General features: G+C 53.5%; 1 protein-coding gene across 5 annotated transcripts in view; it reads left to right on the top strand.

Annotated features, from left to right (window-relative positions):
• The window catches only part of ZC3H18 (zinc finger CCCH-type containing 18), a 64039-nt gene that overhangs the window by 27795 nt on the left and 21673 nt on the right, over positions 1 to 14571 (top strand). For 4 of the 5 annotated variants that reach the window (XM_040633179.1, XM_040633176.1, XM_040633177.1 and 1 more), the window contains 5 exons: positions 325 to 473; positions 803 to 895; positions 1820 to 1977; positions 7370 to 7487; positions 8723 to 8991. In XM_040633179.1, coding sequence (XP_040489113.1) covers positions 325 to 473; positions 803 to 895; positions 1820 to 1977; positions 7370 to 7487; positions 8723 to 8991 — 787 coding nt within the window. The remainder of the gene's footprint in view (positions 1 to 324; positions 474 to 802; positions 896 to 1819; positions 1978 to 7369; positions 7488 to 8722; positions 8992 to 14571) is intronic. The other variant, XM_040633178.1, reaches the window with a different exon arrangement.

The following is a 14571-nucleotide window of genomic DNA, read 5'->3' as shown; positions in this document are numbered from 1 at the left end:
GGGGGGGGGGCACCAGCGGGGGTGGTGGCTGTGCTCAGTTCAGCCGTGAGGACCGAGCCCGGGTGGCCCAGCTCTGAGCTCTGAGTCTGCCGCTGCAGCCGCCTGCCTTGGGACCTGTCTGTGCTCAGATGCACGCAGCTAATGAGGTGGCAAGGGCTGCAGCAGGAGCCCTGGAGCTCGCGTGGGGCCCCTCGCAGGCCCTCTGTGGAGCCGCCGCTCCTGGCACTGCCCCCAGGCTGCCGCTGCAGGCAGAGCGGGCAGAAAGCTGACCCCATGCACTCTGGTTCTCTTCTCCCCTTTCTGACCTGGCTTTTGTCTCCATAGGGAACTGCACGTGGGGAATGAACTGTAGGTTTATACACCCTGGAGTCAACGACAAGGGCAACTATTCCTTAATCACCAAAGCCGAACCTTTCCCGCCTAATGGTGCCCCGCCTCTTGGACCTCACCCACTGATGCCTGCCAACCCATGGGTGCGTGAACACCTCTTTTCTTTAATTGCTAGCAGATGGGACATCTAAGCTCTCTGAATCTTCAGCTTACAGCACATTAATACACCTTGTGTAAAAGGCGCTTCTGTGATGTCACACAGTCACTGAGTCGCCTTCCAGATGCTTCCGCTTCTCCGTGTGGAGGTAATCCTAGATTCAGGCAGGGCAGTGGGTCAGGGGCCAGACTAAGGCTTGGAGAGCGGGGGGCGTGCAGTCAGCTAACGCTCTCGCCAGGGTTTTTGCTCCCATTTCTTTATCAATTTTAAAGTTTTACTTGCTTTCTCAACTTTTCCCTTCTCATTTTTTAATAGGGTGGGCCAGTAGTTGATGAAATTTTGCCTCCACCCCCTCCAGAGCCCCCCACAGAGAGTGCCTGGGAACGAGGACTCCGACACGCAAAGGAGGTAACCAGACAGCCCGAGAAGAAAATGCTAGCAGCGGGCAGTCCTTGAGCAAAAGTAGCATTTCTTTAATTCAGAGACAAGGATTGAAAACCCAGGAAGGTCTCTGAGGGGTATATTTCTGTGATTTCTCTGAAGAGTTACGAATGGAAACTGATGTCTGTCCATCTGTCTGAGGTGGGCAAGGTCACAGCAAGGTCTGCTGCCTTCCTGTGGCTTGGGCAGCAGCAGACCACGCCCCAGCTGGCGCGGTTGCCCCCGGCCGCCCAGCCTGCAGGCGCCCAGAGCCACTCCCCAGAGACTTAGCACAGGGTGGCCCATGCCTGTGGAGGAGCCACCCTCTCCTGAGACTGCCGCGGCGCTCACGCACAGCCCCCCCCCACTCCCGCTCCCTCGCTCCGGGCCCTACCGTGGCCCGAGCTGTCAGGCTTGTGGTCTGTCGGCACCAGGCCTGTTCCCTGAGCCCCCACTTCTCTCCGGTGAGGTGACAGACCAAAACAAAACCCTTCTCCTCCCTTGCTGAGCATGCACCCCGCCTCCCCTCTTTTCCTCTGAGACTGGAACCACTCCACGTGGCTTTTCTGCCATAAGCAGCCTCACCTTCCTCTCCACACTTGGGCCTCCTCACCGAGTGACTATCTGGGACTCCCCAGCTCAGCATCAGGAGTATTTCTAGGAAGTGGCCAGCTCTCTCACCCCTTTCTGAAACGTGAGCGAGTTCCATGGCACTGCTGAGCGGGCCTGTCCTGACTGCCAGGTGCAGAGACGGCGTGCTCAGGCCTAGAGCGGAGGTGCCTCTCCCCCACCAAGCACGCTCACGTAGGCCACTTCTCCCACACTGGACCAGGCTCCATGGGTCACATCAGGACAGGCTTCCCTTTGCTTTTCCTAACAGTAAATGGCATTGATTTCTTCTTATAATGGTAGGTTTTAAAAAAAGCAACCATTCGAAAAGAACAGGAGCCCGATTTTGAAGAGAAAAGGTTTACCGTGACCATTGGGGAAGATGAACGGGAGTTTGACAAGGAAAATGAAGTTTTCCGAGATTGGAATTACCGGATCACCAGGGATGTCCGAGACACAGTGTAAGGAACGGTTCTGCCTCTTCCTTCCTTTTTGGTAGAGTATGACGTTGTCCCCAGCTGTGTGAGCCCTGGGCTCTGGAGAGCAGCAGCATATGGGTTCCCTCAGGCATCGGGGGGCCCACGCATGTCCCCTGTCCTGGACTGAGAATGGCGTCCCCATGATCCTTTCAGACTCTTTGCATCAACTTTCCTTGGTTTTTTGCTCCATGAAGGAAGTGTGTCAGCTCTGCCAGGGCCGTGTGCCTGGGGAGGACTCGCCTCCCTGTGGGTTCCTGTGAGCGCTGAGAGTTTCTACAGCTGTTCTTGGTGCCCCGTCAGTCTGCCTCTCCCTGCCCCCCTCCAGGCACCCAGGAGCCAGAATAACCCATGAGATTGTCACCAGAGTCCAGGAACTTAGCAGGTGTGACCCTTTTCATCGTAAATGCTGTCTTGTTTCTGCTCCCAGATGTTTCCTACTGGTCTTGTAGAGACCCATTACCGAAGTACACGTGGTTGAAGAACAGTCAGAGTTTTAGAAGTTGGGCGACACTAAGTAAAGCTCTCATCTGCCCGTGCTTCGGTTCCAGGGGAAGGGCGGCTTTGCTGTGCTCCCCTCTGAGGGGCAGAACCAGGCAGGTTTCTCCCGAGCAGCAGCTGCCGCATGGGCCCAGGTCGCAGGGACAGCGCGGCGTCCGGCCTGTGACTGGAGCCGGCTTCAGCTGCGTGTCAGCCTTGTGGCGATGTGCCGCGCGCTCATGTTCGCTGCCGGGGAAGCCCGGTCGCCGGGGTCTGGCTGAGGAGGTGGTGGGGGACGGCGCGGAGGGGAGGGACTCCTCTGGTGCTTGTGTTTCAGGACTCTGCTGCCCTGACCTGCGCCCGCCAGGCTGTCTCAGGGCTCTCCTGTCCCATGTGCAGAAAGGAGGGGGAGGAAGCTCTTTGGTCCATGCCGTTCTTAGGACAGCTCAGAGGTTCATGGGTGGAGATTGAAAGATGGGGTTCAGACCTCTGTGTTTTCTAATTCTGGGTATGGAGGTGTGTCAGATCCCGGACAGGAACATGGGAGTCAGGACGGGACTGTGTCTGCCAGGGCACGCGGCTCCCTTCATGCCCTGAGGTCTCATATTTTCCTTGTTTCAAATGCAGGTGATGATCTTGTCTTGCGGGCTCTGGGGGAAGGGGGGGAATCCCGGGAGTTCGCGGAGCATGTGACGAGCATGGAGCAGAGGGTGCTTCTTGAGTGTGGTCATTCTGAGCACTGAAAGAAGAGGTTTAGAACCTCAAGGCTCACCCTTGACACTGTGTTTCCCAGCCGTGGTTGGAGCAGGGACTTGAACACGTGCCAGCTGGGGAGCAGCGTGGCGAGTGTGGCTCTGCAGCCGCGCTCCAGCCCCACCCTGTGCATGGTGCTGGGCTGACGCTGGCTGCTGACTCCGCACCTCCTCTGCTGGGGGGGTCCCCGCTGCAGGGCCTTCAGCCTCTGAAGCCTCTGAAGATGGGCCTTTGACCCACATTCTCACTTGTGTTTGGTGTTTCAACATCAGAGCCTTAGAATGAACCAGGGGCTTCTGTGACACTCGTGTGCCAGGCGCCAGACAGACCTTGTCAGTCGGGACCACTGGGAACAGGGTCCCAGCATGGGTCAGATGGGAAACCGCCTCTGCTGTGTCAACTGGGGTCCACTAAGCAGAGGAGACCCCCCCCAGCTATTTTAATGGAGAGCGTTTAACATAAAGACATGCTGTCTACGAGACTATGGAAGCTGCGACCGCAGGAAGCAGCACCCCCACCCCCCTCAGGGAGGGAGGGGAGAGGCTAGAACTGTTCATACTGAGAAGCTGGAGGAGGCGCTGGGACTGCGGCTGCTGAGGAGGGGACGCTGGCCAGCTCCGCTGACGTCTCTGAGGTGGGCGATGAGCCGGGTTGCAGGAGTCCTGCTGGCAGCAACGGGCAGGGGCCAGGACAGAGAGAGCCCTTTTGCACCCCAGCCTCACCAGCTCCTGCGGCACCTGCTGTGGGCCACCCTCCCACGGCGCAGCTGGCAGAACGGGAGGCGCTTGGCAGAGCGCGAGCAGGGCTGCTGAGACACCAAGCAGCTAACTTAACAGCAGTTCAAGGGCTGTCGATGTCCAACTCAGAAAGACCAGCAGTGCTGGTTCTCCTTCCCTGGGAGCCTGCAACGCCACAGGCTCTGTGCCAGGGGCTCCTTGGCCGGCCGTGCAGCGGGCTTGTGACCACGGTGCCTGTGACCACGGTGCCTGTGTGTGCCGGGTGAGGAAGGTGGGAGTAGGCCTGAGGGCTCAGCTCCGAGGCCGGCATCGGGACCAGCAGCACACTGGGGCGGGGGGCTTGTCAGAAGTGCTCCCATCAGAGCATCAAGGGCGGGTGGAGCCCGGCTGGCTGCTCAGAAGCCTTCTAGGTAATTCTGCCGCCCACCCACTGAGGTCTGAGAACCATGGACGTCGTTCCCGGGGCCTGGGCTCCCTGGCCTGACGCTGAGGGTAGGGTTGGAACACTGAATCGCTGTCACGTGGTGGCGCCCAGTGGCCTTAGTGGAGTCGGGCTCCTGTACCGTGGAGCTGGGTGCTTCGTTGGAGAACCGTTGGGACAAGGTGCTCACTCAGGAGCTGTGAGGAAGCTCTCTGAGGTGGCGTAAAGGACAGGAAAACGGTCTTTTACTTATGCTGTTGTTTGGAGTTAAACAATTTGTCCAGTAGGATCATTTGGTAAAAGTAGTGCTTTTCTAGACAGACCCCAATTCATAGCTTTAAGAGTTTCTTTCTACCTGAGGCACTTTATTCAGATGCTGACCAACTCGTGGGACCTCATGCACACAAGACATTAAGAAATGTCACCTCGGGGCGCCCGGCTAGCTCAGTGGCGGGGAGCACATGACTCTTGATCTTGGGGTCCTGAGTTCAAGCCTTGCGGTGGGCGTGGAGCCTACTTAAGAAAGAAGGGAGGGAGGGAGGGAGGGAGGAAACCTCTCTGCACAGGCTGCTGGGGCGGGGTGCAAACTGAGAATGCTGCACGGAGCCTGCAGGAGGGTGGGAGCTGGCGGACGAGGGGAGCCCAGGGTGTCAGCTGGGAGGAATGAGGTCCTTGGCAGGAGCTGTCAGCAGCTGAGCTTCTCAGTAACCCGGGGCCTGGGGTGGAGCCCTTACCGGTCAGCGTCCTTCGAGCGTACTGCTGCTTGCACCGCCCAGCCGCGCTGTCTGTGCTCCGAGGACCAGGGCCCTGGCGGCCGTACCCTCCGGCTCTGAGCAGTCCCGCAGGCGGGGAGCCATTTACACCCTGCTTACCCAGTTTCCCAAACACCAGTCGGCCTGTACAGCCCTCCTTTGACAGAACATACACCCTCGCACGTTCTTGGGAAAGTGCTCGCCAGCGCCTCAGTGGCTGCAAATGGTGCTGGTGCCTCGGGGGCAGCGTTCTTTCTTCCCTTCCGGCTGCAGCAGGCCTCTGTCATTCCTGACTCTTGTCTTAAATACGATCTGAGTTGTGTGGGGCTGAGGTGCTTAGGAAGATGTCTGACTGCTTGGAATGAAAGAGAGCTATGTCATCCACAGACCCGGCCCGCTGGGGTCCTGGACGAGCCGGGGGAGAGGCCTCCCAGAAGGCAGCCTGCTGGAGGCCATCCGGTGACCCAGATGCTCCTCCTGGCGGAGGCCTCAGCAACTCCCCAGAGCAGCAACTCCCCAGAGCGGCACCTCCGTGGGTTGTAGGCACCTCGGTTTCCCCCACTAGCTTACTCAAAGGGGAGAGTTGGTGTGGAGCCAAGAAATCCCCCAAGAGAGCCCATGTGTTGCTGGGTTTACATTTTCTCTTTCCTCCATCGGGGTCCCAGGCATCCCCGGGGCAGGTCCTCTGGGTCCGTGGGTAAGGTGGGGTCTCCTCACCTTCCTCCCAGCAGTTAGCAGTTGTTCCTTCCCCGTCAGTGACAAGCCTACCTCGTCCCTGCGGGAAGCTCCTTTATCCTCTGTGCTGGGGTCTGTCTCTGGGCTTCCTGTCACATTCCTGTGGGCCATTCCTTTCCTCCCCAGAAAGGCCTCCTCCTGTGGTGTATTGTCTCACAGGGCATGTGTTTCTTGGCGGGTCTCCCTTGCCTCTGTCTCCCTGTGTAGGGGGTGGGGGGGCTGCTCGTAAGCTCCGTACAGGAGCTCACTGCTGTTAGTACTGGGATTGTCCTACGTTTATTAATGAACCGACAGATAGCTGACTTCTTGGCAGTGTCTAGTCATCCTGGCCGGGGAACATCATCTCATTTATTCACACCTGTTTTTGTGTCTTTTCAGTGTTTTCTGTGTTTGTTTTAATTTTAGGTAGTTAACATACAGTGCAGTATTGGTTTCTGGAGTAGAATTCAGTGATTCATCACTTCCGTACAACACCCAGTGCTCATCCTAAGAAGTGCCCTCCTTACTGCCCATCCCCCATCTAGCCCATTCCCCCACCCTCCTCCCCTCCATCAGCCCTCAGTTTGGTCTCTTATGGTTTGTGTCCCTCTCTGATTTCGTTTTATATTATTTCCCCCCCTTCCCTTATGTTCTTCTGTTTTGTTTCTTAAATTCCACATGAGTGAGGTCATATGATAGTTGTCTTTCTTTGATTGACTTATTTCACTTGGCATAATACCCAGGCACCCTGAACGTGTAGATATTTTAACAGTGTTTGCTCTTCCAATCCATGAGCATGGAATGTTTTTCCATTTCTTTATGGCCTCTCGAGAGTGTTATGAAATTTTCCTCAAATACATTCTGCTCATTTCTGGTGAAGCGTCCTTTGTTCCTCTGTAGTTTCTCTTCTTGCTCACTGCTGTAAATGCGGACTTCTGTACTCTCTCTCCCAGGCGGTCATTCTTTGGTCTCTGTCTGCCTCACTGGGTTCTTCTGGCTGCTTGGATGGGCTTTCCTGTATCTCAGTTTCCAAGTGTAGATCCTTCTCCTGGCCTGGTCTCCTGCCTCCTGGCTGCAGCAGCCGGGCCCCTGTCCCGCCGGGGGGTTCGCGTGGGGGCTGTGGGGCTCTGGCCTCCTCGCCGTGGCCCGGCCTGACGGAAGTGCCCCTCTGCTCCCGTTGAGTGAGAGGTTGGCTTGAGGTGCACAGCGTACACGTGTGTGGTGGCGTTGAGGCGGCGCCACCTCCGCCTCCCTTCAGCAATGTCGCTCTTGTCCCAGACGCCGCCACCATCTGTGGGTGCAGGCCCGTGGTTTTTCTCTCCGCGTCTGTCATGATGCGCGGTTTGGTTACGAATCTCCTCATATTGACTCAACCTTGCACTCTTGGAATAAATCCCACTGAGTCATGGTGTCTGTTTTCTTAACGTGGTGTCAGATTCTGTTTGCCGACATTTTATGTAATGTTTTTGCATTAATATTCCCAAGGGATAAGATTTGCTTTTTCCTGGCTCTGTTTTCAGACTAGAGCCTTACGCAGACCCGTATTACGACTACGAAATCGAGCGTTTCTGGCGTGGCGGGCAGTACGAGAACTTCCGGGTGCAATATACAGAGACGGAGCCGTACCATAATTACCGGGTAAGTGGGGCGTCGGTGTGCACATCTGACCTTACTGGGCCGTTCCTTAAAGTGGTCCCCTTCTTAATTTATAGGATTCCATACGGTCTTAATAGTGTTGGCACAGTGTACCAGTGTCAGCCCAAATTAACTGTCTGTGGAGAAACAGTTCAGACCCACAGATTAAATGGGTGGTGGTTTGAACAGAGACTTCCTTTAGTTCACCTGTGTTCCTGCTGTGGTTTTTTTAAAAGGTAGGTTTTCCGATTGGGTTATTAAAAATATTAATATAAGCTTGCTTGGAACTGTGTTCCACCCTCCTGAACAAATTCCTCCTCAGGCCCCTTAGTAATGCTGTTTATAATTATGCTGTCCTCCTCCGTCTTCATGACCTGGGCCTCTCCCCAGCTGTGCCGTGTGGTCTCCTGGAGGACCATTCTGTATTGGTATTTTTGACGAGCGATGTGCTTCAGTCTTTGAGTCCCTGATGTTTTCAGAGCGATGGGAAAGCTGCCACTAAGAAAAGGTCGGGTGGGAGCAGTGGGGCGGGCTTTGTCCTGTGACTCATATGACAGAGTTTTAAGACCAAAGGGAGGTGACTGCCCTGGGAAGCCATGAGTTAGGTTGGCCATCCTGTGCCCCTCTCCCTGGTAGAGCATCAGTAGTGCCAGGCTGCTGGGGTACAGGTGCTGCATGCCAGGCAGGGCAGCCTGGAAGGTCGGAGGGGCCTGTTGCAGCCCCTTTCCGCCACCTCTCTCCCCGACCGTGTCCAAGGTTTCGGGCCAGGGGAGGGTCAGGAACGTGCTTCGTTTCCCTGCAAGGCCGCCTAGAGCCTGAAACCCATCTTCGTGCTGTGATTTGGGCTTTATCGTTTTAACTTTGAATATTAGAGCAAGTGAATGGAGGAGTGCAGACTGGCACAGAAAGGTGTTCAAGGGTTGTGCTTAGGAAAGCAAGAGCCACCACTTTGGGGTGCCCCCTCTGTATCAGACTCCATCAAGCAGAGTGCTTTGGTCCAAGCCCACCGGAGGCCTTGCCGGGTCATCTCCACTGCTCGCAGGAAGGGCTGAGGCGTGAGGCAGGTAGTGTTGAACCGTTAGGCTGGGTCCCAAGCTGGCATCTGGCTCACTGCTTAACGCTGTGTTTTAAGGAGAAACTTGGAAACAGGGTGAGCACTTGAGATCATTCCCTGTGGCTTCAGTGATGCTGCCCGCACTTAGTGCCAGGTACCACCCAGCATGTATGTTTGACTTCAGGACCGAGAGCGGGAGCGGGAGCGTGAGAACCGACAGCGGGAGCGCGAGCGTGAGCGGGAGCGGGACCGAGAGCGGGAGCGCCGGCAGCGGGAGCGTGAGCGGGAACGTGAGCGGGAGCGTGACAAGGAGCGGCAGCGGAGGAAAGAGGAGTGGGAGAGAGAGCGAGCCAAGCGGGATGAGAAGGACCGACAGCACAGAGACCGAGACCGGGAGAAGGAGCGCGAGAAGGAGAAAGAGAAGCCGAAGCCCCGTTCCCCGCAGCCACCAAGGTAGGCCATCCGCCCGCTGGGCTCTGGGATGGTGGCCTGGGGCCTGGAGAGGAGGGGGCTGGCCGGTGGCCCACAGGTCCTGTCTGCTTCCCGTAGCCCCGTACCCACAATCCCACAGTTGTCACTGGGAAGCGTTGGTGAGTTTTGAGGGGCAGGTGCCACCCCGTCCTGTAGCTTGAGTATTACAGTGGGAACATGAGCCAGGCACTGCTCGTCATCACCCTGAATCAGGAGAGGTGTGAGTTCCCAGCCCCCCTGCTTTGGGGGAGGGGGTGGGAGATTGCTGGCCACTGTGTGGCACTCTGGCGTCTCCTGGTGGAGGGCAGGCCTCCAGTTAGCTCGTTCCCTGGGTGTCAGTCCCCCTGTTGTGCAGCGTCAGGAGAGCTGCCAGGGTGACCGCCGGGGTGGGCACCGACGACACGCAGCGCAGCAACGGCCCAAGAGGCAGGGCAGGCTCTGGGCTTTCAGACAGCCCTTGTTTAGAATACATGCAGGGGCGCCTGGCCGGCTCCGTCGTTGGAGCGTGCTTGTGATTTCAGCTCAGGTCGTGATCTCAGGGTCTCGGATCAAGCTCCGCGTCAGGCTCCATGTTCAGTATGGAGTCTGCTTGAGATTTTCTCTCTCCCTCTGCCCTTCCCATCACTTGCTCCTTCCCTCCCTTTCTCTCTCTCAAAGAAATCTTTTAAAAAGAAATAAAATATGTGCATATGTATATTTGAGTACGAGAGCAGGACAGGTGGTTGTCAGAAAATCATGGAAGTGGAGGAAGTTGTGTCTGTGTTCACAGCCTCCTGAGATGAAATGTGCGTGTCCTGCAGCCCCTCTGTTGGAAGCGGACGAAGCCAGTGGCGCGTGTGCGCAGAGCTGTGGCGCCATCGTGACACTAATGCGCTCCGTGCCGCGGACAGAAACCTCATGCTCATTATCTGTGGCGCCTCGTGGCCCCTGGCAGCCACTAACCCACTTTCGGTCTCTGTAGACATGCTTGTTCCAGACATTTCATAGAAATGGGATCGCACAACGTGTGATCTCTTGTGATTGGCTCCTTTCACTTGGCACGATGGTTTCCGAAGTTCACGTATCCATACTTCACTCCCTTTTGTGGCTGAATAATAGTCCGTTGTGTGGATACAACATTTTGTGTACCTGTTTGTCCGTTGATGGACATTTAGGGTATTTCTGCCTTTTGGCTATTGTGAGTATGGGCGTTCGGGTACAAGTTTTAGTGTGGAAATCATTTTCATTTCCCTTGGGTATACACCTAGGCGTGGAATTGCTGGGTCATGTGCTAACTGTGTTTAACCTTTTGCGGAATTTCTAGAACCTTCCTAGATAGCTGCATCCGTCTACATTCCCACCAGAAATGTGTGAGTGTTGCAGTTCCCTCCGGGTGGTTTATTAGTGTCCATCTTCTTTTATTATAGCTGTCCTCCTGGGCGTGACATGGTAGCTCGCTGTGGCTTCATCTTCATGTCCCTGAGCATCTGTTCATGTGCTTCTTGGTAAATGTTCTTCAGAGAAATGTCTGTTCAGATCCTTTGCCCACTCTTTTAAAAATTATGTGCTCATTGTCTTTGTTACTGAGTTGTATATATTCAAGGTACAAACCCCTTGTCAGATAACTGACTTGCACGTGCACACCCATCCCCCCGTAATTTACGTGGTCAGTTTTGCTTTCTTGATGATGTCCTTTTTTTTTCCTTTTTTTTTTTTTTTTTTGAGGGAAAGCCTCTTATTTTATTTTTTTTCCGGCTTTATTAGGTGCAGTTGACATGTAACATTGTGCAGACTTAAAATATACAGGGTGATGCGTGGATAGGTGTGTGTGCTGCAGAATGGTCTCCACAGCAAGTTACCACCAGCATCGCCTCACGTAACTACCTCCTCCGTGTGCGGGGAGAACATTTAAGATCTACTCGCTCAGTAGCTTTCAAGTACACGAGACAGAATTGCTGGCTGCAGCCCCCGTGGTGTACGTGAGATCCCCAGAACTTACTCATCTCGTAAAGGGAAATGGGTACCGTTTGATGAGCAGCTCCCCATTGCCAGCTCCCCCAGCACATGGCAACCACCATTCTGCCCTCCGTGTCTGTGAGTCTGGCTTTTCTAGATTCCACATGTAAGTGAGCATGTGCAGTGAGAATAGTCTTTCTTTGTCTAACTTACTTCAGTTAGCACTATTTCTCAGGGTCCATCCGTGTCCTCACAAATGGCAGGATGTCCTTTTTATGGCTAAGTAACCCTCCGTCATGAGGCTCTCCCGCATTTTCTCCGTCTGTCCGTCCACCCGTATGCTCCTGTTGAGAAGCGTGCTGAGGCCAGCAGGGCAGTGCAGACGGCCTCTTTCTGTTTTCATTTCCTTTGGGTATTTACCCAGAAGGGGTTGTGGGGTCGTGCAGTGGTCTAGTGCCTGGGGCTTCCCTTGCCTCCACCCTCACTGACGTGGTTGCCAGCTCTGCTTTGGATGGCGGCCCGTTTAAGAGGTGGGGCGCGACTGCTCCCTGCGGGCTCGGTCTGTAGGTCCCTGACAACTAGTGGTGCGGAGCACCTTTTCACTTGCCTGTGGGCCATCTGCGTGTCCTCTTTTGGAAAATGTCTGGTCTGCAAATTACCCATTTTTAAATCAGATTGTTTTTGGCTTTTGAGTGGTGTGAATTTCTTACATATTTTGTATGTTAACCCCTTATCGGATAGATGTTTTGCAAATATTTTTTTATCATTCTTGTAGCTTGTCTTTTCACTTTATTATTATTATTTTCTGTGCAAAAGCTTACTTGAATGTGGTCCTGCTTATTTATTTATTTTCCATTTCTAAATATATATTTTTTATTTATTTAAATTCAATTAATTAACATACAGTGTATTACTAGTTTTAGGGGCAGAGTTCAGTGATTGCATTTATTTATTTTTGATGTTGTTTCCTGTGCTTTGGGTGACAGTCATTACTGAGACCTGTGTCAAGGAGCTTTGTTCCTATGTTTTCTTCGAGGAGTTTTCATGGTTTCGGGTCTCCCATCATTCAAGTTTTTAATCCACCTATAGAGTTATTTTTGTACACAGTGTGAGATGGGGGTCCAGTTTCATTCTTCTGCATGTGGCTGTCCAGTGTTCCCAGCACCATTTATCAAAGAGGCTGTCCTTTCCCCATTGTATATTCTTGCCTTCTTTGTTGTGATTGACCATATATGTGTGAATTTATTTCTGGGCTTTCAATTCTGTTCCAATGATTTGTGTCTGTTTTTGTTTTTTGTCTTTTGGGGTTTTTTTAAAGTAATCTCTACACCCAACATGGGGCTTGAACTCACAACCCTGAGATCAAGAGTCCTATGCTCTGGTGACTGAGCCAGCTAGGCACCCTGATCTATGTCTGTTTTTACGCCAATACCACTAAAACTTTGTGATACACTGTGAAATCAGGAACCGTGATGCCTCCAGTTTTGTTCTTGCTCAAGGTTGCTTTGGCTGTTTGGGGTCTTTTGTGGTTCCCTAAAAATTGTATGATTGTTGTTTCTATTTCTAATGAAAAATATCATTGGAGTTTTGATAGGGATTGCATTGAATCTGTAGATGGGTTTGGGTATTAGCAACATTTTTATAGTATTATTTCTTCCAATCCATGAACATGGGACATATTTCCCTTTATTTGTGCGTGGTCTTCAGTTTCTTTCATTAATTTCTTGTAATTTTCAGTGTATAGCTCTTTCACCCCCTTGGCTCAATTTATTTCTAGGTATTTTATTATTTTTTTAAGATTTTTATTTATTTGAAAGCAAGAGACCAAGAGCATGAGTGGGGAGGGAAGGGGCAGAGAGAGAGGGAGAAGCAGACACCCCGCTGAGCGGGAGCCTGATGCGGGGCTCTGTCCCAGGACCTGAGCGGAAGGCAGCCGCTTAACCAACTGAGCCACCCAGGCGCTCCCAGTATATTATTATTTTTGATGCAGTTGTTAATGAGATTGTTTCCTTTGTTGTTGTTTTCAGGTTGTTAGTGTATAACAATGCAACAGATTTTTTTTACGTTGACTTTGTATCCTTTATACCGAATTCGTCTCTTAGTTATGGTTTGTTGGTGGATGAAGCCAGCTCACCTGCTTGTGCAGCCGTGTTCCTGACGGTGAGGCGGCAGGACGCTTAGTCTGTGTGAGCACCAGTTCTGTTCTCACACTCCAGATTGCAATAAAGAGTCCTCACTAAATCTGCTGTATTTTTTCATACTTTCCTAATATTGGGCAACATAATGTTTTTAAAGAACATTCAGAGTGAATCACATGTTCTCGATGCACTGAAACCGTTCATTCTTTAAAAGACTGCTTTGATGCCTCTGTTGCAGCCGTCACTCTACGCCATCTGGAAATTTATAACTGCATTTAGATGGCAGACCTTGATTTTGACCTTCCTCTTGTTGGTCCATTGAGGCCCCGTTTTGATAGAAGCCCTTTTCCCTGAGATGCGCACTGTTTCCAGTGTGGACTCGGTGGTGGGACTGTCCCTGCTCCGGGAGCGCTGCTGGAGCAAGAGGCCCACTGCTCATACCACCCGCTTTGCTGTTCATCTGGCCTGTGCTCCAGCCATCCTCTGCCCCTGCTGGCCCTCCGTGTCTCCAGGACTTTGCTCAGATCTTGCTGCTCAGAGAGGCCTCCCCACTCACTCCTGTCTTGTCATCCTGCTCGATCCCTGTTCACGTATGTGTTATCACCCGTTGCCTTCTGTAGTGCGGTCCCACCGCGGCCTCGGGCCTCGTCTCGGCCTGGCACAGAGCTGGAGCCCACACACGCTCGATGGTGCTGTAAATGAGTTTCGGATTTGGTAGCATCCTCCATTTTTCCTTTATCTGTCACAGCCAATGTAGGAGTGACGAAGCTGCGGGCTGAGTGCTGCAGACAGAACTCACTCATTCTGCTTTCCAGACTCCTAATACGGCTGCTTTTACACGTATCCAGATGCCTGGTCTGGGAAGGAGAGACACAGGGAAGGTAGGCAGATGATGTCTAGGATGTCACTCTGTAGATGCCCGAATCACGTCAGCCGGTCCACTCCAGTGGCTTGGTGACTTATGAGCGTATTTACTCATATTTGCTCTGGCTAGATAGTCTGCCTTCCCCCACTCCTAGTCACATGTCCTGCCCCGAGTCAGGTGTCTGTATTTCCATCTCAGGGGCATGTTTATACACCTGAGCGTGCTTTTAGAGAGAGCCTGTTGGAGGGAAGACAGCTGCTCAGGTGACTGTGTCTCTGTACATGTTGCTAACTCAGGCACAGATGCGCAGCCAGCACCCACGTCCCCGGCGCTGCCTGACCCTCCAGAGGACTGTCCGTGTGAGTCCAGAAAGACTGCTCTCCATGCGGTAGCATTTATTGGCTTCGCCCGCAAGCACCAGATCCGTGCGAAGAACAGCCCCCACACCCTGCGTTTGCACAACCGTGGGCCTTCGGGTGAGGGACGGGCTCAGTGAGAGCACGGCTGAGCCGGCGGGGCGGGTTCAAGAGGCTTGACTAAGTGGATTCTTCCTAAAATGAGGTGCAGCTTTCTCACCAAACCGGGCAGGCCTGCTCTCCACTGGCGTCTGCTTCCTTTTGCCAG

This window comes from Ursus maritimus, unplaced genomic scaffold, assembly GCF_017311325.1.
Source record: "Ursus maritimus isolate PB19 unplaced genomic scaffold, ASM1731132v1 scaffold_19, whole genome shotgun sequence".
NCBI lineage: Eukaryota > Metazoa > Chordata > Mammalia > Carnivora > Ursidae > Ursus > Ursus maritimus.
The sequence above is the reverse complement of the archived record's forward strand: the minus strand, read 5'-3'. Positions and strand labels throughout refer to the sequence as shown.